A 22,288-nucleotide genomic window follows, 5' to 3' on the forward strand; every position below is an offset into this window, starting at 1 on the left:
AGAGACAGAGAGACAGAGAGAGAGAGCTGCACATGGTACTCTGCACCTACTTCGGAGGCTGAGGCAGGAGCACTGCTTGAACCTAGGAGTTTCAGATCAGCTAGGGCAACACAGTAAGGTCTTCACTCAAAAAAAAAAGAGGAAAGGACAGGTGATTCCTTCCAGCTCCAATAGGAGGGAGAGAAGAAGGAGCTAGAGAAACAAAGGGGGAAGAGCAAGCAAGAGTTCGCGCCAAGGGGTTTCTATGGCCGGGGTGGAGCTGACACTTTCACCTGCAGTTCTTTAATCTTCTTTTGTAACTGCAAACTGTGAACTTGTTCATCTTCGATTTTGCTTTGTAACTGACTGATTTCAAACTCCTTCCTGCAAATAGATTTTCAAGAAGATCAAAGTACATGAAACACACTTAGGGCCAAGGGGTGGGAGTTGACTGCTCAGGCTTAGAAAGGGACAGAAAACGGTGAACACTGACTTCTTCAGTTTCTCTTCCATCTGTTGCTTGTCATTTTCGAGGTCCATAATGGACTCCTGGGACATTTTCAGGTCTCCCTCTAGTTTCCTCTTCACTCTTTCCAGGTCTGCTCGCAGCTTCTTCTCCTGCTCCAAGCTGCCCTCAAGCTGGGAAGACAGGGCCAGAAAGGTGAGGCCCACGTGGGAATCAGAACTTGCCCTCAGCCGAGGCAGCTGCACCTGCCCAGGCTTCTGGGGTCCTTCAGGCACTCACCGGAAGCCTCCAGCCTGGGGAGATGTGCGTCTTCCCTGCCTTGCCCCTCTTGTGTCTTCTAGCAACAAGAGCCCAGGAAGCTGGGTTCCGTGGGGGGCTCAGGTGGCCCTTTCTGTGTTGTGCAACTGATACCCATGTGGCCTGTCCTACAAAAATATGATGCCCCCAAGTGCACAGCCTTGCACTGGCTGGAACACTTGAGCTGCACCATGGAGTCCGGGCTCCGCAACTGTCAGGAGACTGAGGCAGGGGACACATGCGCGTCTGTGTACGCACGCACGTGGGCCCTGGGAAAGGAGGGTGTGGGGCCGGGCACACTCACTCCAGCCTCAGAAAAAATTGAAGAGACTTATGAGAGTTTTAGCCACAGCTGTGAGTAAAGCCAGAAAACCTCAACTCTGGCTCTAACATCAAAGACAGCAAGGTTCTATGACAGGGAAAAAATAGTAATTTTCTTTTTATTTTTGTGGAGCCGGGGATTGAACTCAGGCCCTTGTGCTTGCCAGGGAAGCGCTTATTTCACTGAGCCATCTCCCCGGCCCCCAAAAATAGTAATTTTCATACCCTCAAATAAATTTTTCTTTCTGGCCATTCTAGGGGGTGGAGCCCAGCACCTGGCACATTCTAGGCAAACAGAGTCACTCCTAAGCCCCAGCCCCAGCTGAAAGTAATTCTTAATAACCATAGAACAGATTTGGAGGCTTTGGAAGCCAAATGATTGAGACTAATAATAATGATAATAAAAATCTTAGCACCTAATATTTTACTAAAAGTGTTCTATGTGTTGAGCCTTCCCTAGAAACCCTTCGAGAAAGAGCTGTTTGTTACCCATTTGACAGGATGGAAACCGAGGTCTCCCAGGGTTCATTGTTCTGTTCATCCTGCCAGGTTTGCTTGGGAAAGATGAGGGCAAGATGAAACCTGGACTCAGGGCTCAGGTTCCAGGACCTGAATTCTGCCACCTCTCTCTTGCCAGCTGGTGAAGTGACAAACACCGAAGCAGAACACCCTCCTAAGCTCACCTCATCTGCCTGCTGCTCGAGCTTGACATTGATTTTGATCAGACCGTTGACTTTATCTTCTTCCACCTGGAGGTCATCCAGTGCTTGCTGATGGGCCTCCTGCAGAGATTTCTTTTCTTTGGTCAATTTGGAAATGTTTTCTTCAAGGGCTGTCATTTCTTCAGAAATATTCTTTACCTAGGAGAATATCAATACCAATTTAATACTGAGGCAATTAAGCCAGAAGTCTCTGCCAGTAGAAGCTACTGCTGCTTCTGTCTGTCTCTGGCTACTGCTTGTTTAACGAAGGGCAGCTTCTCAGTTCTTCTTTTTTTAAATTGGTGCTGGAGATTGTTGGCTCCAAGGACCTTTCCACTGCACCCCAGCCTTTCTTTCCCTTCTCTTTCTTCCTTCTCTTTCTTGCACTCGTTTCTGAGATGGGGATCTTACTATGTCATCCAGGCTCTAAGCTCTTGGGCTCAAGCAGTCCTCCTGCCTCAGTTTCCCAAGCAGTGGTGAAGGCAGGAGTGTACTACCATATCTGGCAAGCCTCTCTGTTCTTAATCTTCCTCTTAGACCTCAGATTTTTGCATTAGAATCACTCTTTCAAGGAGCACATTATATTTAATGAGGGCCACTATTAAATGCAAATATGCTTCCTCTGAAGGATAATGCATCCATCTGTATTCACTCATAAAACTTTGCAGAAATGTGCTGTTTAGGTTAACTGATGGGGGTTTAGAAGGTGGCCAGAAGGGGGAGAGAGAGGTGTGAGGCGTTATGCAGGGAAATATGGGGAGGAGCCTGCACTGTCCAGGTGTGGCTGAAGGGCCTAAGCAAGGGGCCTTAAGGCATTAAAGGGGAATCTTTGTTTCCTGTACAATAATCTTCAGGATCAGAAGTGACTAACTCTTGGCTGGGGTGCTGAACCTGGCCCTGAATGTCTCTGTCTGCCTGTCGGTCTGTCTGCCTCTCTCTCTCCTTTCTCCCCTATTTATCTCCCTTTTCCCCCTTCTCTCTTTCCCTCCTCTTCTCATCTCTTCCTTTCCCCTTTCTTTTCCTTCTCCTTTCTTCTTTCTTTCTTTCTTTCTTTCTTTCTTTCTTTCTTTCTTTCTTCTTCTTCTTCTTCTTCTTCTTCTTCTTCTTCTTCTTCTTCTTCTTCTTCTTCTTCTTTTCTCTCTCTCTCTCTCTCTCTCTCTCTCCCCTCTCCCCTCTCCCCTCTGCCCTCTCCCCTCTCCCCTCTCCCCTCTCCCCTCTCCCTTCTCTCTCTCTCCTGGGCATCTAACCCAGGAGCCTTGCTAAGTTGTCCAGGCTGGGCTAGGACTTGCAATTCTCCTGCCTTGGCTGCCTAAGTAGCTGGGATTTCAGGGATTCACCACTATTCCTGGTGAAATCTGTTTTTAATTTGTGTATTTTTAAAACATTATCAACAATGAAGAGAAATGAAATTTCTCTGAAAGCCTTGATTTATGGCTTCTCTTAGAAAATTAGAAGCTCTCAGAATATTAGATTTACATGCCCACTAACTGTGGCCAGCGCTGTTACCCACAGTCTCCACCCCTCCTACCATCTCCCAAGTACTTATCTAAGCCTGGCTCTGTGTGCACATGCCATTGTCACTCTATACCCCGCAGACTTCGTCCCGCACCACATCACATGGGCAGCCACCGTGGTGTGGGTCACATCACGCACTTTCACGCGTGTTAATGTAGATGGCTGTGCCTTGTGTGGGTAATTTCTCCCTGCTTCAATACCACCCTGCTGATAGCTCCATTTCTTGCCTTTCTCTGCACTGAGCACTGGATGCCTAGTATCCACCCTGTGTGCACAGCCTCCATCCTGGCTCTCCATCCTCCAGAGATGGACCTGGCCCTGCCTCAGCTCTGCCCTATCAGCAGTGCTACCACAAAGTCCTCCTGCATGTCCCTGTGAACGGGTGGGAGAAGCTCTTGGTCCTGAGCAGAGCAGCTGGCTTGCAGGATATGTCAATTCCAGTAGCACTCACACCCATAATCCCAGTGGATCATGAGTTACAACATGTTTTTGTTTTGTTTTGGCAGAACCTGGGATTGAACTCAGGTCCTTGTGCTTGTCAGACAAGTGCTTATTCTATTGAGCCATCTCCCCAGCTCAGGATATGTCAATTCCTAACCCAACCTGACTGAGTAATTCTAAGTGAGCTTCCTGGAGGCTGCTGAAGTCTGCACCCTCCAGGAATGCATGAGGGTCCTGACCCCCACCTCCCTGGGCATCCTCGGAGCCCCGCAGTGCTCTACCTCTTCATGATATGAGAAACTGATAGACATGAAGCAACTCTGCCTCCTGAAGAGATGCTAAAAGTTCACAGTTTGACAGGGGGGGACTGAGTAGAGCCTGGGAGCTCCAGAACACGGGGGCCTAAGCACCCTCTGCATGGTTCCTGCCGCTTGCTCACACTGTGCTGTGTGGATGTGGCTCATCCCTCGTCCTGCTCCTCACCGAGAGCTGTGGGGCCCTGAGCGGCACCCACCTTGTTCTCTGTGGCATGCTTCTCCTTTTCAACTTTGGTCAAGGTCAGCTCAAGGTCATCAATGTCTCTTTTGAGAGAGGAGCACTTGTCTTCCAGGCTCCGTTTCTTGGCCATCAGCTCAGAGTTGATGTCTTCCTCCTCTTCCAGCCGCTCATTCAGTTCCTTCACTTTGTTTTCCAGCTGGATCTTGCTCTTGATGAGCCCCTCACACCGCTCCTCGGCATCCATCAGATTCTCAGTTTCCTGAAAGAATCAGGTCCCTGTAAGTTGTGACTAGAACTCTTGGAAAACTGTGGAAAGAGAGGGTGTCTGCCTTGAAAAGCCCTTTATTTGAGCTGCATGAAGTACTCCCCAAACTCTGGAAGGCCAGGACAGAAAGGTTGCCAGTTCAAGTCCTGCCTGAGTCCCTCAGGGAGATCTTGTATCAACATCAAAATAAAAAGGGCCGGGGATGTAGCTCAATTGAAAGCGTCTCAGTTCAATCCCTCGTACTGCCAGGGTGGGGAGCAGGAAGCACATCACCTGGATCTAAGCCAAGGAGTGGCCACACACAAACACACATGCACACGAGTGTGCACATACACTCACATGAGTGTGTGTGTCACTTATCCTGTTCAGGAGGCTTGCTGGCAGTGGCATCCAATATTTACAGTGTGCTAGGCAAGTGCTCTACTACTGAGCTACATCCCCACCCCCATATACTGCTTTTTTGAAAAACACATAACATTCATCTAATAGAAAGTTGCCTGAGGTAACTACAGCAAGGGAGTTCATGGAATTTCTAGTTTGTGTTAAAGAATAAAGCTTCGTGCTGGGGAGATAGCTCCATGGCTTAATCAACTGTCTGGTAAATGCAAGGTCCTGAGTTTGAGATTCAGCGAGAAAAAAAAAAAAAAAAGCCTCTATGTATTCCCTGAAATTTGAAGTTCTTATTGGCTCATTTATTCTTCCTGGTGCTACCAGTTGATGAAAGATCCATCTACTCTGTTATCCCAGCTTGACTAGTAATTTTTAAAACATTTCCACTTTTAAACTTTTAGCAGAATTGGGCTGCCCGTATGGAGCCTCCAGGAGCCCCAGAACAGCACATTGGTAACCCAAGAATCAGGGGTTGAACAAGCCCACGTCTCAGAAGATTCTAGAAAATCTCCTGGCCAGGTGAAAAATCAGCTAATCCTGTTCCTACACTAAGCCAGGCTGTGTCTTCCCGTGGAAGCATATTTTAAGAGTTAGACACACATTGCCAGGGACAGATGGAAGTAGACTGGTGAGAATAAGAGCTGATGTCTACTGCACATTTACAAACTTAAGCTACGTGCTAGATATTTCACATGCACTAAACCTTTGATTCCTCACCAGCAGGGTGTCAGGCAGGTCATATCACCATACACACTGTACAGATAAGAAAACATAACTTGTCTAAAATGTAACTTGTCTAAAACAAGCCTAAGTTGAGAATGAAGGGCTGAGGATGGAGCCGTGCAGCACTTGCCTAGCTGGAAGGCCTGGATTTGATCACCAGGTGTGTGGAGGATCAGGGATATAAGCTCTTACTTGGTTATTTGGTTCTATGCTTGCTCTCTTGCCCCCTGTTCCTGGGAAGATGCTCCTAGGAACTGCACTCTACTGATTAGGAAAGTGAAAAAAGGGTAGAAAATTCTTTGCAGAGAAGGCAAAGTCAAAGAAAGTATTTGAGGGCTCATTAAGAAAAGGAAAATTCTAAATGTCTTCACTCCGGGAAGTGAGACAATAATACTGCCAGAATGTTGTACGCAGCAGATGTGGTTTCATTTTTCCAATTTATTTGATAAAAATGTGTCCTCTAAAGTGTTTTTGGAGTCTGATCATATTATTGAAAGTCATGTGGGGAAGTTATTCTTTCTACTTTGACTTGGGTTATTTAATGATTTATTTTTATTGATATGATTTCAAAAACACCCCATGAACTCCTGACAGCTTTTGTTTACAGTGAACTGAACACATCCCTCATATCTACAGCAAAGTATGTCTAACTCTTCTACGGAAGACAGGGAGACCCCAGGCATGAGTTCACTTTGCGGTCCTATTTTCTGGCCCGTATGTAAGTCTTTGGCGAAGCCAGGGCCTGCCCTTTACCAGCAGGGTGGTGCTGCAATACTGCGTGTGACCACCAGGTGACACCACTGCCTCTTGAACGCACACTTTATTTGGGGCCTCAATGTTCCTCCTCCTCTTCTGCGCTCCAGCATGAGTCTCTGTTTTGCATTATCAGGTAGAAGATACTTACAGTCTGGACCTGCAACTGGAGATCATTCTTTTCCTGTAGGAGGGAGACCATTTTCTCCTCCAGCTCCTTCCTGCGAGCCTCAGATCTGGCCAGCTCTTCCTTAGTTCTCTCGAAGTCTTCCTTCATGGTGGCCATCTCCTTCTCGGCCTCCGCACTCTTCAGCAGGGGCTTGATCTTGAAGTACAGGTTCATCCAGGGCCAGTGCTTGACGTTCATGAAAGAGCGGATGTTGTACTGGATGCAGAGGATGGAGTCCCTGTGTACCCGTGAGGACTTGGATTAATAAACCAGATCAAGTCTGGTCTCTACTCCCAGCCCCATGTGTTGCCCAGAAACCCATCCTGCCTGGCCCGCTGGGGAGGAGGTACGAGTAGCTCTGTAAATGGTGAACAAAGGGCACAGCCATGCACAGGGAGGGAGCAAGGGAAGGCAGGGGTGTTGTAGTTCCCTCATTCACCTGACGACCTGCTGTACCACCTTACCAAAGAGCTCTACCTGAGGCCATAAGGGCCCTCTCATGACAGTGCAGTAAGCACCTTTCATTCTTGTCATGGGGTCTTTCACCCACATTTGAAATGTTCATTGATTTTCCTTTTGTTGGTACTTCCCCTGCCCTTGGTTTCTTGCTTTGTAATATTCTGCCTTGTGAGCTCCTCTTCCTGTGGAAGTGTTAGTGGAACGGCTGTGTCCAGGTGCCTCCTGGGCTCTCACCCTGAAGAACTCATCTGTTTTCCTAATTCTGACTGTTGCCTACTTCCGGTGTCACCTGTGCAAGTGCTCACCCACCATAGCTTCATAATCACATACTTTGCAGGCATCTGAAATCTTGTTTCTCTTCCCCTTAAACTGGTTCCTTCTCTGGGACTTTTTTTTTTTAAAGAATATGAAGAATTTCTAGAGAGAAAGAAAGCTTCTGTCTGAAAGAGTCAGAAAGGCCCCAGAAAGTGGCTGTCCACCAACCCTGCTTTTCAAGGGTGTTTTATTGAGCAAAGCCATGAGGTAAGGCGGCCTGAGGTAGGCAAAGCTATAATGAGTAAGATTACAAGTATAGTTGCTTAGGTAATATTGATCCAGTGGCAAATCACAGGATGGGTGTGAGTGGTAAAAAGCTATGGTCAACCAATAAATATACAATGAATACAGTCACTTGGGTAATGTTGACCAAATGAGAATCAAGTGGGGAAACAATCTGCATAGCGGGTACATGGGATAGACAAGGACTTTCCTCGAAGGGGTGGGTTAAGGAGGCTTGGTGCTCGACCCCAAGGTGATTGATGCCTACCTAGAATACCAATCACTTCTGCCCACCCCTAGGGCAAGTGTATGGGTGAGTATTCATTTCCATCCCAGCTTTCATTTGCTTCAATAATCTAGATACCTATGATGACACGTAATGGGATACTGGAATTACCAGTGGGGTTAAATCTATACAGGGAGTCAGGGAATCAAGGAGAGTGAGCTTCCACCCACGTTCTGCCCCTGCACCCCTCTCCACACACAAAGCCAGTCATTGGTGCTACTATTTCTTCTCTTAAGTTAACCAAGGTGTAAGACTCAGAAATAGTCCTTCACTTCACAACCTCTCCTCTCACCTATTGACTATGCTTTAACTCAAGTCTTTATTTAGAGAGATGGCTACTACTTAGTCTTGTCCTCTCTTATTCCCTCAGGTTCATGCTCTCTCTGGCTGCCAGGGTAAGCCCATGGTCCCCATCAAACAAAGGATTCTGCCTAGTTCTTAAAGCTGATGCCCTGGGGACTTCCACTGCCTGTTTCTCTGCTTCAGTCACAGTGACCTGCTAGTCCATCTCCCTCCTAGACCATCTTTCCACAGGACATTCATAGCTTCTTCTGGAAAGGTCTTTCTTCTTGCTGACCCTTCATGCTAATTTCAACCCCTGCAAGGAGCTTGAGGGGTTGTTTGCCCTGGTCCCCATTCCCCTGGCCATGCATGTGTCTCCATGTGAGCTGCTTGAAGTCAGTGTTCACTTCTATATTCTCCAATGCCAAACACATTACCCAGCATAGGACTTCTGCTTAGTAGGTGCTGGTCCAATGAGTGAACAAGCAAATGGATGAATGAATGAATATCCCAAGACTAAAATCAGAAAGTGATAATTGGCTGCTACATAGGGAGAGCAGGGTAAGGCAGGGGTGAATCTGCGTCACCTCCTCTCCATCATCTTCTTGAACTCCACCCGCATCAGGTACCCCCGGCATAAGGCCTGTGTGCGTGTCATCAGGGTCACCAGCTTCTCGTCTCTCATCTCCTCCAAGAGTCCCAGGAGCCCAGCTTTGAAAAACACCTGCATTAAAAAAGACGCTTAGTCTTCAAGAGGTCTCAACCTGGCCCAGCGAGGGAGCCTCTTTCTATCCAGCCCCAGCCTTGACCTTCAGAGTGATGGCGCAGATCCAGCAGCAGTTTAACTTCTGAGACTTGCATCTCAGTGGCTCCTTCTCTCTACTGTTTCAGAGTGAGGCTGCCTCTTGAAAGTAGGCATCAGGCCTGACAACCTCACAGAGCAGTTCTGACAGAGCTCACAGGCAGGGAACAAAGACAGGCCAGGGCATAAGAGTGTAATGGGGTGTGGTGAGGAGAAACAGATTCATGTGTCTCCTCCCTTTCCTTCCTCTAGGCTCATCTGGGAAAGCTGGTGCCACCCTCGGGACCCCTGAACCCAACCACCTCAGCAGCAGACCTGCTTTACCCTTGTGATGTTCAAGGAAAGGCAGTACCCTCAGAGCCAGTGGGGGATCCCAGCCTGTTTCTCTCAGGAAGGTTGGGCTTTGAAGTCAGCCTTTGCCACCTGATTATTCTTCTCTGATGTAACTATTCATGTGACCTCGAGCACTGATCTTGGCCTCTGAGCCCCCCTTTTCTTTCCCTTCCCAAGAACTCCATGAGGTAAGTACCACCCTTATCACCAGCTCCCTTATCTCTTCAATGAGGAGTCCATTAAATATACACTGAAGGTGTTTCACAGGACGCCAGCCCACACACTAACGGGCAGCCATTTATTGGTTGGAATTATTCTTCTCAAGTTATCACTGTCCTTCCCTGGAGTCTGCTCTGTGTTCTCTTCTCCTGGTAGCTCTTTCTTCTTTCAGAATCTCTTTGCATTTCGCTCTAGGACGCCCGAATTCCTCATTGCTTTCTTCCTAGACTTCTAAGCTTCTAGCCACTTCATAAACAGCACAGAAAGCGAACACTCTGTTCCTGCCCACATCTGTCCTCCTCATTTGGACTATCAGACAAAGGATGGTTAGCTGACCGGGAGAGGACTAGCTAACACATGGCCAGGGCTGTGGGTTAGGTTGGAGACCCCCCACTTCACCTGTCCTCACCTTGGTGTGGCCGAATCGGTACTGCTCCCGGTCCACGTCGATGGAGTTTAGCAGCTTCTCAGAAGCATTTTTGCTGTCAATAAACTGCCCTTCAGGGATGGCACTGGCATTTAGGATCCGGTACCTGAAGAAAGGGGGAAACCTTACTGAGTAAATTTGACCTCTGAGAATGGACCTATATCTGAGAATAGGCTTTCTAAAACCTTCTTCATTCCAACTTTAGGAGAAAGTAGAATACTGTACAGCTGACATACACGTGGGAGATTTCCAGGAGTGCAATCCAGACAAGGAGGACAAAGACAGAGGGATAAAACATGAAAGAAGGAATCTCAGCGAAAAACATAGTTGGAGTTTTGTTTCAGAGGAAACAGTTCTTGTCTAACTTGGAAGAGTCTTGAAATCACCTGTAACCTGCAGATCTGGCCTCTAAGGGGCACACTCCTATTCTCCACCCCAGAGAAGGCCTGGATTTCTGAACCCAGTTGGCACCCAGGTGGAGAGAGGTAGTCTAGAACAGCGGGTTTTAACTGGAACAATTTGGTCCCACAAGGGCATTTGGCGATGTCTGAAGACATTTTTGATTGTCATAGGTTGGGGGAGAGGGATATGGCTTGCTACCAGCACCTTTGGGCAGAGGCCAAGATGCTGCTAAATTGTAGGTCAGGATCCTATGGTGTAGAGGACATCTCCCACAAGAAGTGGAGCATCTAGTCCCAAATGTCCACAGAGGAAAGGTTGGAACATTCTGTTCTAGAATCACAGTCAGGCTAGAGGGCTTGGGCTCCAGCCTTGGGACCACTTTGGGCTGGCACAGCCTTCACTTTGGATATGGGATTGACCCCCAGCTGATGTCCATAGCAAGCTCTCACCAACTGCCCTGCTGAAGGCGTCCCTTTGGGGAATGTAATAGGTGCCTCAAGAGTGGAAATGCATAGCGGAGCACTTACCGCTGTTTGAAGTCAGCGTAGAGGATCCGGCTGGGAAACCCTTTCCTGCAGATCCGAATGCCCTCGAGGACCCCATTGCAGCGCAGCTGGTGCATGACCAAATAGTGGTCCATCACACCTGAGGAGAGAGTGTCCCAGGGAGTGAGTCTGTGGCCTTTCCATGCGTGAGCTCTTCTTTGATGGTCTGAGCTACCATGTGCCACCACTGTACACCTATACTTTTTGTGTGAAGAGTTAGTGGCAGCTCTAAGACTGAGGGAGTTGGAGATGGCTGGAAGCTGTCTGTGAGTCCCACAGAGGAAAATAATTCCAACCTCTGGGGGAGACTCCAGTGCCTATAAGCATGGAAACATGAGCCAAGTTTCTGATCTTTTATCTTGTTTGTTGCCCTTGATTCTAGCTAGGTTCTAAGAGAAGTCAGAATGAGAGGGTAGCAGCCTTTAACTTCTCATTAGATAAGTTGGAATGCCTTCCTACCTCTACAAGGATGAGGGTATGAAGCATGCAGCCCCTGATGTGAGAAGGGAAAACAGAGAAGGAGGCCATGGTGGCAGCCGGAGAGGACTGAATGCAGAGGAAGTGGTCACCTGCTAGCCACTTAGCACCTGCTGTGGGAAGCAAGGGCTTGTCTAGGACGCTTCAACTTTGGGTGGAAGAAGAGAGCTTGAGGGAAAAACACCAATGAGAGGGATACCATGGCCGCTTTTGATGACCAGCTGGATTGGGCACAAGTCAGACTGGCACTGAAAACTCTCTGTCTTGGAACTGTGAGGAACTTGTATAGGCACTATGGCTACCTCTCATGCTGGCTTCTTACTGAAGGTCCCTAAGATTGGGGAGGAATGCACAAAATGCTGGTTTTGATTTAACCTTATGGAAACTTCTAGAATATTCACAAGCTTCCTTAGTTTCTATGAGGAGGCATCGTTGTACAACTGCACGATTTCCAAGGCTTTCCTAGAGCTGCGTTGTCCAGGACAGCAGTTACCAACCATGCGAGCCAATTTTCACTGAAATTTCTTGCTTGTACTAGCTACATCTCATGTAACTAGTGGCTACTGTATTGAATAGTGTGGATATAGAACCTTTTGTCATTCCCCAAAGTTTTATTGCACTGTGATTTTTCTAGAAAAAAAATTAACTGGTTAAAACCATGGAGAAAATGTATCAGAAATTCAGAAAGGCTTGTATCTAGAAACCTAAAAATTATCTAGTCTACTTCTCAATTTTTTCTTCCTTTTTGCTTTTTTGTACAGTAAAGCCTTCATTTTACTTGTACAGTAAATAGAAGATACATGGACTGAATTCATGGTTTGGAACTTACATGGTTTAAAATTCAAGATAAATGAGTACATTAAAATTTCCTCTTAACATTTACCACAAATCTACTGAACATTCTTGTTTGAAAACTTCGAACATTTCTATTTCTTGGTTATCTTAAAGATATTTTCTTTATCTTCAAATAAACTTTCCTATCTCTTTAAAAGGACAATATTTATATTGTTTTTTCATGTTTAATAACATACTTTGGTTTTATTTTATAATTTTCATTTTACATATTTCTCTGATGCAGCCCTTTATTTTTAAAAATTATTTTAATTGGTACATAAAACATAAAATTGTACATATTAGTGGAATAGCAGGTGATGTTTCATTGCATGTGTGTGATTCTACTGGTTCAAATCCCAGCTGTGCTATTTACTAAGTATGTGAACTGAAACTTTTTGTCCTTCTGTTTCTTAATTTGTAAAGTAAGGAAAGTGATAGTATCTGCAGTATAAGTCTGTTGGAAATATTCAGTGAGTTAAAATAAGTAATAAGGTTAAAATAGCCACTGACCCACAGCGAGGGACCCAGTAGGTAATTCTCCGTGTTGCAACCGGGCTAGAGACAGGGCGAAGGCTGCTCCCCAGGGCAGGGAGCAGAGGCCTATTTATAGGACAATTATCTTTTTACAGCCAGAAGGAAACCTGAAGCCCATCACTTAATGATGGAAAGACCAGACCTGCTGCTGTTCTTGCCAAACATGCACCTTTGGAGCTGTGTCCATGCAGAAGCGGGGGGGGGGGGGCTTTTCCTAATCCTGTGGAGTCGTCTTGTGGGTTGTAGGGCCCTAGCGGAGACTGAAGCCTCACGACGTGAACTACTTTGCGAGATAGTTGCCGAGCTGAAGCTGGACCCCTCCACCTGTACAGACTCCAAAGCGGGCTGGAGGGTGGAGGCCAACAGTGCTGCTAAAGTCCCACAATGCCTCCACCTCAAGGGACATCTCCAGGGTGACTTCTAGAAAGCAGGTGATTGCACTAAGGTGCCAGTGTTGTGGTCCACTTCTCGAGGTGGAGATAACAGCACAGTGGTGTCCGAGCAAAGGAGAAGCAAATGCAGAGGAAGGGACAGGGATTTCACAGACATGGACGTTCCCTCCTCACACGGTGGGCAAGTTTGCCTCCACAGAGGTTCAGACCACCCTCCTGCCTCCTGCTCCTTGGGAGGCATCTGCTTCATGGCAGAGGCAGGACACACGTACTTCTGATGTACACAGACATGTGCTCGGCAACAACAACAGCAACTGGTCTTTTAGTAACAAAACACACGAGACAACGACTTAATCTGATGCTTAACCAGGGCAAAGGCCCGGGTCCAAGCTGGACGAGAGGCTGGCTGTGGTGAAGTCCCTGGGAGGGGCACAGCCTGCTCTACACATGGCTGTCATGTCATGGCTGTGTTGTGCCCTGACTGAGACCTCTAAACTTCCACAGAAGGCGCAGTTCCACTAAGTACAGTGGACCTCGTTATTTGGAGCATTACAGGCTCCGGCTGTGCATTCTACTGCTGGGAACTGACTCGCAGCGCTTAGTGAGTCCGCATAACGTGCTCATCCTGTGTGTAACGTTTTACTTGTACTTGCTCACTTAATCTTTGCAGCAGTCGTGGGATGGAGTGAGCAGCCACGTTAGAAGCATTTATTAGAGAAAGGGATGAAAACGCCATCTGCTCTCCTCCTTTTACACACGGGAGAGCGGAGGCCGCGAGAGCTAAGGCACTCGGCACAGAGCCACACGGTGAGGGGCTGGGATGGTTTTCCCTCGCCAGGCTAGCACCCCTGCTGCCTTGTAATGCTGCAGTCACGGGCCAGGAGTCCAGTGCTTGGCACACAATAACTTCTCTGTGAGAGAACTCCTCATGGCCCCAGCTCTGTGTGGCAGTTTGTTCTCAGTGTGACAAAAGAACCTGAGAAACAGAGATGCTTTTAAGAATATTCACGGGTCAGGATTGAGCATCAGCAAAAGGTCCATTGTACTGCATGGTGTTCAATATCTATGTACATATGGTCTCTGATGGAAATTTTCTCTTCTGTAAAATGGAGATAATGATGTAAAGGTGATGATAAACAACAGGGATTCAAAAACTAGTTGTTACTGATGCTATCTTTATTATGAGCTATCTAAGACAAATAGCAATTCTTAATTTTAGGGTAAAGGAATATAATAGAACCCTTTAAGAATCATATGAAAGATAAGAATTGAACTTGCCTATGTATACACACATGATATTTTGCATGTAATTTCATAGCAGAGGTTCCAGATAAAATCCAGAATGTTTTAAAATAAATAATAATTTCAAAAGCATAAGTATATCACAAACATTGTGTGGGTCATACCTACACTAATTTTTATCTGAAACTGGAATTTAACATGGCAGCTGACATTTTTCTTTGCTAAATATGGCAACCTCGGTAACAGACTCCTTTGAGAAGTAACAAGGATTCTAACTCTTTATACTTGCCCACGCACACACGTAGATTTTGCAGGCATTTCCGGGAGCCCCACGCTTTTCAAACAGTGGCAGGTTCAGATGGTTACTCACCAGGAGTCTTGGTCTCATTGGGAATCAGACATCGTACAAAGTGTGGGTGAGTACTCCTCAGGTTGGTCATCAGTTTGTTTAAGTTCTCCTGGGACCAAAGCAAGCACATTTGTCTTAGCACGTGCCATCTCTCTGGGCAGGAAACCCACCCAAAATGGAAGCTGCCCCAACACCAACCCTGAACACGGCGGACACCGTCTGGAAAGAGGAACCCTTTTTCTTCCCGCCTTTCTTGCTTCCCCCGGAGTCACCTGGAGACAGACACAAGAGGACATGTCAGGCACAGCCCAGGGGACACACAGCTGGGCTCTCTAAAGCACCTCTTCTAAGCAGGGGAGAGGAATGCTTAGAAGTAGGAATTTTTTGTTTCCTTTGGGTGGAAGAGATGAAAGTTCCACTTTTTTTTTTTATTGTTTTTAATGTGCCTCTAAATTACTCAGATTTGGGACATTAAAATTTCTTACCATGTCCCTGGGGTGTGGTGGGGTGGGGTGGGAGTGACACAAAACTGTGATTCACACCATATGGAAGGACAGTCCTTTCTCTTAGAAGCCAAACATGGCATCACACCCTCTTGATGATTACAGTTACTTCTCTTTAGACTTGAATTCCTGTTTGTCTCTTAATGAGGAAGCAACTGATATTAAGATTAAAATTTCTCAAGGATACTCTACAAGCTGTTTGAAACTAAACCAATCTGTTTACCTTAATTTGGAGTCAATGATATTTGATCTACTTTTTCTGAATGACTCACTTTCTTATTTAGCTTTTTGTGCTTAACTGGACTCAGCCTTGTGGACAATGTTATGTATCACCTCCACCAACACAAGTTTCATTTCCCCCGCAAATCCCCGGGTCTAGCAGGAACGTGAGTTTGGGCCACCGGGAAGGAGCCAGGAAAACAATTTCCCTGGTCCACACCCACATAGGATTTTATATTAAGCCTTGGTATTATCTTTGAGTAAGATTAAGCCATACAGCTATAGCGTTACTTTGGCCAGATTCAAGGAAAATGATGCTCATTATTCATATTTAAACTTGTACCCATTTTTTACATTCCTCTCCCCTGAGTACACAAGATATTAATTTTAAAATGATCTGATTCTCTGGTGCATTATTATATTGCATACATTTAAAAATTAAAAGCATTAACATCAACATACACATTTAAAATTCTATTTTGACCATTCTTTAAAATACAAATATATCATAAAACTTTAAAAGTGATACTGATGCTGGGGATATAGCTCAGCAGCACAGCACCTACCTGGCAAGCACAATGTACTGAGTTTGATTCCTGGCTTAAAAAAGAAAAGAAAAGCAATACTGCCTTGTGTAGCTACTTTAGAAAATAATTCAGCAGTTCCTCAAAACTCAAACCTACTTAAAATGGGACACGGCAATTCTACCTTGCAGGCATATATCTAAGGGAACTGACAATGGATATCCACTTAGAAATACTGTATCTGCAAATGCTTGTAGCAGCCTGCTTCACCATAGCCAAAAGTCAAGAGAATCTAAGCGTTTATCAACTGCTGAGCAGATATACAAAACATGACACATCCACCCAACAAGATGTTATTTGCCTAGTGAAGGGGATGAAATACTAGTGTATATACACTGCCTATGAATATTAAAAATATAAGCCTAAGTAAAAGAAGTCAGAACAAAGAACTATATGGTATATCATTCTGTTTGTATGATTTTTTTTTTTTTTTTGGTATTGATTATTGAACGCAGGGCCTTGTGTTTGCTAGGCAGGCACTCTGCCGCTGAGCTAGATCCCCAGCCCTGTATGAAAATTTTAGAATAAGCAAATCCATAGAGACAGAAAATCACCTCGTGGTGGCCAGAGGCTGGACACCACAGTGGCGAGTTGCTGCTCCTGGCACGCAGGGCTGATGCAGTTCATCAGGGTGATGTCAGCACGGTGTTGTGAATTTATTAAACACCCCTGAATTTTTAAAGGTTTGAGTTTATTGTTTGTAAATTATATCTTATTTTTAAAACTACTAAACAATGTGATATTATCTGCCTTGTCTCCCAAGAGGTCTAGTTCACCTCTGAAGAACTTACATCTCTTTTTTTTTGTGGAACCGGGGATTGAACTCAGGCCCTTGTGCTTGCCAGAGAAGCACTTATTCCACTGAGCCATCTCCCCAGCCCCAAGAACTCACATCTTGATGAAGAGGAGCCATTCAAGTAGGGGGAAGAAAAATGGAGTGGAAAGAGAGACAGATGGGTCAAGCTCAGCCTCAGGCTGATGTTTGACTACCGATTCAGGGGGCAGCTTTGGGTTGTGGCTAAGTACACAGAGCAAGCCACAGGATGGGAAATACTTTCACCTGCTTCTGCCCCAGCGTAATTGGAGAAAAGGAAGGACAGCAACTTCAGTGAAGACTTCTGGTAGAGCCCGACCACAGTCTCATTCAGGGGGTCCTTATTCTTGTCCAGCCATCCAGCAATGTTGTAGTCCACGGTGCCAGCATAGTGCACCAGCGAGAAGTGGGCCTCGGCCTTGCCTTTGACCACCTTGGGCTTCTGGAAGTTGTTGGACTTGCCCAGGTGCTGGTCATAGAGCTTGTTCTTGAAGGAGGTATCTGTTGCCTTGGGGAACATGCACTCTTCCTCCAGGATGGAGAAGATGCCCATCGGCTGGAAGGAGGAACACAAGAGACCATGTTCTACACTTGGGAATACATACCAGGGGCTCCATGGGCTGGAGAAGCCAAAGAGATTTCCTTTGATGCCATGACTCTGGTACTAGGAACACTTGAATACAAGCTTTGTTAAAGCAAGGCTCCTGGTGTGTTTGGTGCAATTATAGAATAGTGGTAGATACAGAGGATGTGTTTAGCTAGTATTTATTAAACAAAACAACATGGAATGAAATTATATATGATATGTATCTGTCCAGCAATTTTAAAAAATCAAGTTATCTATAAAAGTCATATGTTGAACCATGTCTGAATTTCTCACTTCCACACCAGGAAAAGAACTCATTCTGACATGACCACTGGTCAAATGCTATGGAAGTCTATGAAAAATAAATATCATGTCTTGCTTTCATGGTAACATCTTACCAAGAACCCCAGTGCTGATGGTCCCTCCTTGAGCAAGTCAAACAGCTAAGAAATGCCACAGTCCTTCCTAGCATCCATTCATACTTGGGGCTAACTGAGCCTTTAAATTTTAACAACCCACCTTTCTGTTCAGGAGTGAGCACAGATTCCAGGTACTTCCCACATGCTTCCCTCCTTGCACAGGATAATTCAGCTACCTAAGCACGTACTACCTTGATGGGGCCTTAGGGAAATCAGCCTATTAGCAGAAAAGCAAGCTGAGTGTCTCAGTCAAGAAGTTGACTCTGGAGTGGTATTTCTCTACCTTTTCAATGAGCTCAATGCAGGCAGCCAGGTCCATCCCAAAGTCAATGAACTCCCACTCGATGCCTTCCTTCTTGTACTCCTCCTGCTCCAGCACGAACATGTGGTGGTTGAAAAACTGTTGCAGCTTCTCGTTGGTAAAGTTGATGCACAGCTGCTCCAGGCTGTTGAACTGGATATAAATACCAGAAGACTTTGAGTGAGGTTGAAAACCTCTGGAAATTCACCCAAGAAGACACAAAGGAGGGCAATTACTTGCCCAAACAACTTACATCGAAGATCTCAAAGCCAGCGATGTCCAAGACCCCGATGAAGTACTGCCTGGGCTGCTTGGTGTCCAGCTGCTGGTTGATGCGGGTGACCATCCACAGGAACATCTTCTCATAGACGGCTTTGGCCAGAGCGCCCACTGAGTTGGTCACCTTGAAGAAAGGTCATCCCCTGAATGCTCAGATCATTGTTTTTAAGGTTGTATTAAGTTAAACATATGAAATTGACACTATGAAGGTCCAAAGCAGTTGACTATTAGCAATCTCATACAGTTCCACATAATATTTCATATTTCTTGAGATAATTACTCATCTCATGATACTCCCCTTTGTCTGAGGATTGCCAAAGCTTCGTTTCTTTTTTAAACAGAAGCCACTCAGGCTGTGCACCTCCCTTCTTGCTCCCTCCAAGGAGAAAGCAAGAAGGCTTGGCAATGGCAGGTGGCAGCTGCAGCAAAGCAGTACCAGCATGCTCAGGAAGGAGCACCGCACCTCCTGCTCATGGTTTCCGGTGCTCTACATGACCAGAGAAATATCTCTAGTAACATACTACAGAAACGATCCCTGAAAGTATAGCCTTTGCCAACATTTCTTACAAAGATAGTTGTCTCTTTGTCTTTGTCTTTGTCTTCATCTTTGTCTTTCTCTATCTCTCCCTCCCCCCCCTCTCTCCACTTCTCTCTCTCCCTCCTCTCTTCCCTTTCTCCTTCCCTCCCTTCATTCCTCCACCACTGAGGATTGAAACCAAGGATCGCTGAGCTACATCCTCAGCCCTTTTTGTTCTGAGATAGGGTCTTGTTAAATTGCCCAGCCTGGGAATTCTCCTACCTCAAGCTCTTGAGTAGCTGGGATTAAGGATGTGCACCACCGTGCCTAGGGGAAGTTACTCTTGTAACAACCACAACTGTAACACATGACTCCAGCCTCTGGCCTCACTTAATCAAACTAGAGGTAGACCCATGATCCAGGGTGAATTAGTGTTTCCTTAGAGAATCTGGAACTTAGAGCAAAAGACACTGGCCTAATTCTCATTGGAAACATGGAATTTAAATTTGGGAAGCATAAGTGGTAATGGGCAGGTGAGGTGGAAAAAGCTGATCTTGTGAAAAGCAACAGAGGAGAACTGAGAGCCCATGCAGTCTTAGAGAAAGAGCTGGAGAGAGGCTGCCTGGCCCCAGGCCCTCATGGAGTCTGGTGGACACTCCTTGATTTGCAGTCTTTGGGTTAGGCCTGAGGCCAAAGAGTTAATTCCTCCTTAATACTGAAACCATTTTAACATGTTTTTGAAGGCTTAAGCTGAAAGAACTTTAAGGTGATGGTTATAGTACCACAATACCTTTGTCATCTGCATTCAAAGCATCAGTGTTACCTGCTGGACATTTTGTCCTTTGGTGACATACTCATTTCCAACCTTCACTCTTGGGCAGCACAAGCCTTTCAGCATTTCTGCAGAATTCAGGCCCATCAGGTACCCAGCTTTGTCAGCCACTGGAAAGAAAAGAGAAATGGCATTATGCCAAAGTAGCCACTGCTCGAATGTCCAGTGAGGCCCTGGCTCCTCTCAGAAATTCTATTAATCTTTTTCAATGTCTTTATGTTCTCCTGTGTATACCAGGCCTGGAATAGTCCAGTGAAGTTCAACTCGATAACCCTGAGATCTTTGGTTCTCAAGAACTAGCAATTTGTCTCCTAGATTCATTCTTTAGCAGAAATAGATTAATGTTGTTTAATTTTTATCTACTATTTCAGTTTTATAAAAAGTTATTAATGACAATATGTTAGAATCTAATAGTACATAAAATGGTACAGAAGTAGAGGAAGCACCATATGAACAATTTACATTATATGTTAGGAACTTTCTTAACAAAATTTTTATTCTTCCTGTGAGTGTTTGGAGGTGGTCTGAGCAATTGGACACTGGCAACTGCGTTTGGCTCATGGCCTGTACAGTTGATCCTCTGCCTTTGTGAGTTCTGCATCCATAGATTTCACCAACACTGGATGGAAATTTTCTGGGAAGATATTACATCTATACTGAGCATGTACAGATTTCTTTTTTTTTGTCATTATTGTCTAAACAATACAGTACAGCAACTATTTGCAAAGCATTTATATCGATCAGGGAATGGGAGCAATGTAGAGCAATTTAGCTTATAGTGGAGGATGTACGTAGGTTATGTCACATACCACCCGATTTTGTACAGGGACCTTTGGCCTCAGAGCCTTTGATATCTTCAAGCATTCCTAGAACTGATGCCCAATGCCCTGCAGAGACTGAGGGGTGGCTGCACAGAGTTTCACGTAGTTCGGTGGATGCTTGCTGACTTTGGGAAAGATTCAACTTTGCGGGGTGGGGGGAACCTGGCTACTTACATTGAGCTCATCCAGGAGGTAAAGAAATGGGGGTACTTCTTATGGAAAACTCCTTCTTAGCAGGGGTGCACACCTAATTGTCGGTTGGAGTGACCATTAAAATCCAGGGCAGTACCTGTTAATTACTTATTCAAAGGCCAAATGCTCTTCTCAAGCTATCGCCTTTTCCTGTTTTTCCTACTGGGATGGTATCAGCTTTCTTCTCATTTCTTAAACTGGAGGACGGATCACCTTTCTCCTTCCTCCCTGATATGCCTGTGTTCAAACAGGCACGAAGTCCTGTTCATTGCATAATAAATGGATTTTCCCATGGCCCCAACAATTGCTGAGCAGGTAGAAATTGCACTCTAGAATCAGACTGCTTGGCTTCAGATTTTGGTTTTGCTTTCTTGTACCTCAGTTCTATCATCTGTAAAATGGAGAATAGTGACAGGACCCACGCCATAGGTTGTCACTGAGCATTCTAGTGCTCAGGGAGTGATCTGCAGGTGTTGGATTGGAATTGTCACCCGAGGCACTCAGGTCCTGACTAGAACCTTCCACTTTCTCCTTCATCGGGTTTTCCTAAATACTGGACACAGCTCGATGACCTGTGTCAGTATGGTCCACCCTCACCGAGAAGCCTGATGCGTTTCCCAAGTTCCCATTCATAGGCTGACTGCTAACAGATTCCACACACACTTCTGCTACCTGACCTTCACTGAGGCATCAGTGGCTTACCAAATGCATTGTGAAACAGCCATGTCCCATCCGTGGCTTACCTTTATGCCCCCCCTTTTTAACCGTTATAATAAAAATATAAGAAGAACTCTTTTGTTACTTATGTACATTAACTATATTATATATTTTATATGGAGTGCAGGACAATTTTTCTTCATTTGAAAAAGGGAGGAAAGGGCCAGTCAAATAGTTCAGTGGATTAAAGTGCCTGCTTAGGCAGGCGCCCGGGCCGGGGGTTCGATTCCTGGGCCTGCTGTGCTGGCCCTGTTCCCGGGGTGCGCTGAGACTTGAGACTGGGTGTGGTGGCGGGAGCCTGTAATCCCAGCTCTTGGGAGGCTGTAAACAGGAGCATCACCACGAGTCCGATCTACGCAGTGAGACCCTGTACACCCTGTAGGTCCTGTCCTAAAATACAAAAGAAGAAAGAAGAAAGAAAAAGAAAAAAAGGAGGAAATATAAAACACAGGCTAAAAGTTGAACAGGTTTCATCCTGGCCTTCAGGGTCTTCCCAAACAGATGCCAAAACACTCACTTTTAAATCGCTATCTCTAACCAATCACTGTGCGCATTTGTGTACCCCAAGTGGGCCACTCTCCTTTCCTCAGTTCCCACCACATGCTTGCCTCTTCTTCCTTCCTAAGGATGGTTCTTCTGCCTACACTGCCCTTCTCCGCTCAGTTTTCATCCTAATCTTCACAGGCCAAGTCAGTGTATTTCTACCAATCAGAAGTGTTTTCTGCTCTCACTGAGTACTTCTGGGATGAGCAAGAGTCTGAGAGGTGCGCCCCCTGGTGTACATTATTAGAATTGCCTCATTCCCTTCAGGGGGGGGGAAGAGAGAGAGAGAGAGAGAGAGAGAGAGAGAGAGAGAGAGAGAGAGA

The 22,288-nt window shown here is 45.8% G+C and overlaps 1 protein-coding gene and 1 non-coding gene across 2 annotated transcripts in view; both read right to left on the reverse strand.

The window, feature by feature from the left end:
- Positions 1 to 22,288, reverse strand: part of LOC101587154 (myosin-13) — a 60,052-nt gene that overhangs the window by 24,715 nt on the left and 13,049 nt on the right. The window contains 14 exon segments of the mRNA XM_023705421.1: positions 273 to 363; positions 473 to 618; positions 1,747 to 1,923; positions 4,235 to 4,477; positions 6,501 to 6,756; positions 8,670 to 8,806; positions 9,846 to 9,969; positions 10,793 to 10,910; positions 14,660 to 14,747; positions 14,837 to 14,910; positions 16,999 to 17,314; positions 18,047 to 18,217; positions 18,318 to 18,467; positions 19,684 to 19,802. Coding sequence (XP_023561189.1) covers positions 273 to 363; positions 473 to 618; positions 1,747 to 1,923; positions 4,235 to 4,477; positions 6,501 to 6,756; positions 8,670 to 8,806; positions 9,846 to 9,969; positions 10,793 to 10,910; positions 14,660 to 14,747; positions 14,837 to 14,910; positions 16,999 to 17,314; positions 18,047 to 18,217; positions 18,318 to 18,467; positions 19,684 to 19,802 — 2,210 coding nt within the window.
- Positions 18,687 to 18,894, reverse strand: LOC111813757. The gene has a single exon (XR_002818931.1). It is a non-coding gene; the product is annotated as a small nucleolar RNA U3 (small nucleolar RNA).

This window comes from Octodon degus, unplaced genomic scaffold (assembly GCF_000260255.1).
Source record: "Octodon degus isolate 3935 unplaced genomic scaffold, OctDeg1.0 scaffold00219, whole genome shotgun sequence".
Lineage (NCBI taxonomy): Eukaryota > Metazoa > Chordata > Mammalia > Rodentia > Octodontidae > Octodon > Octodon degus.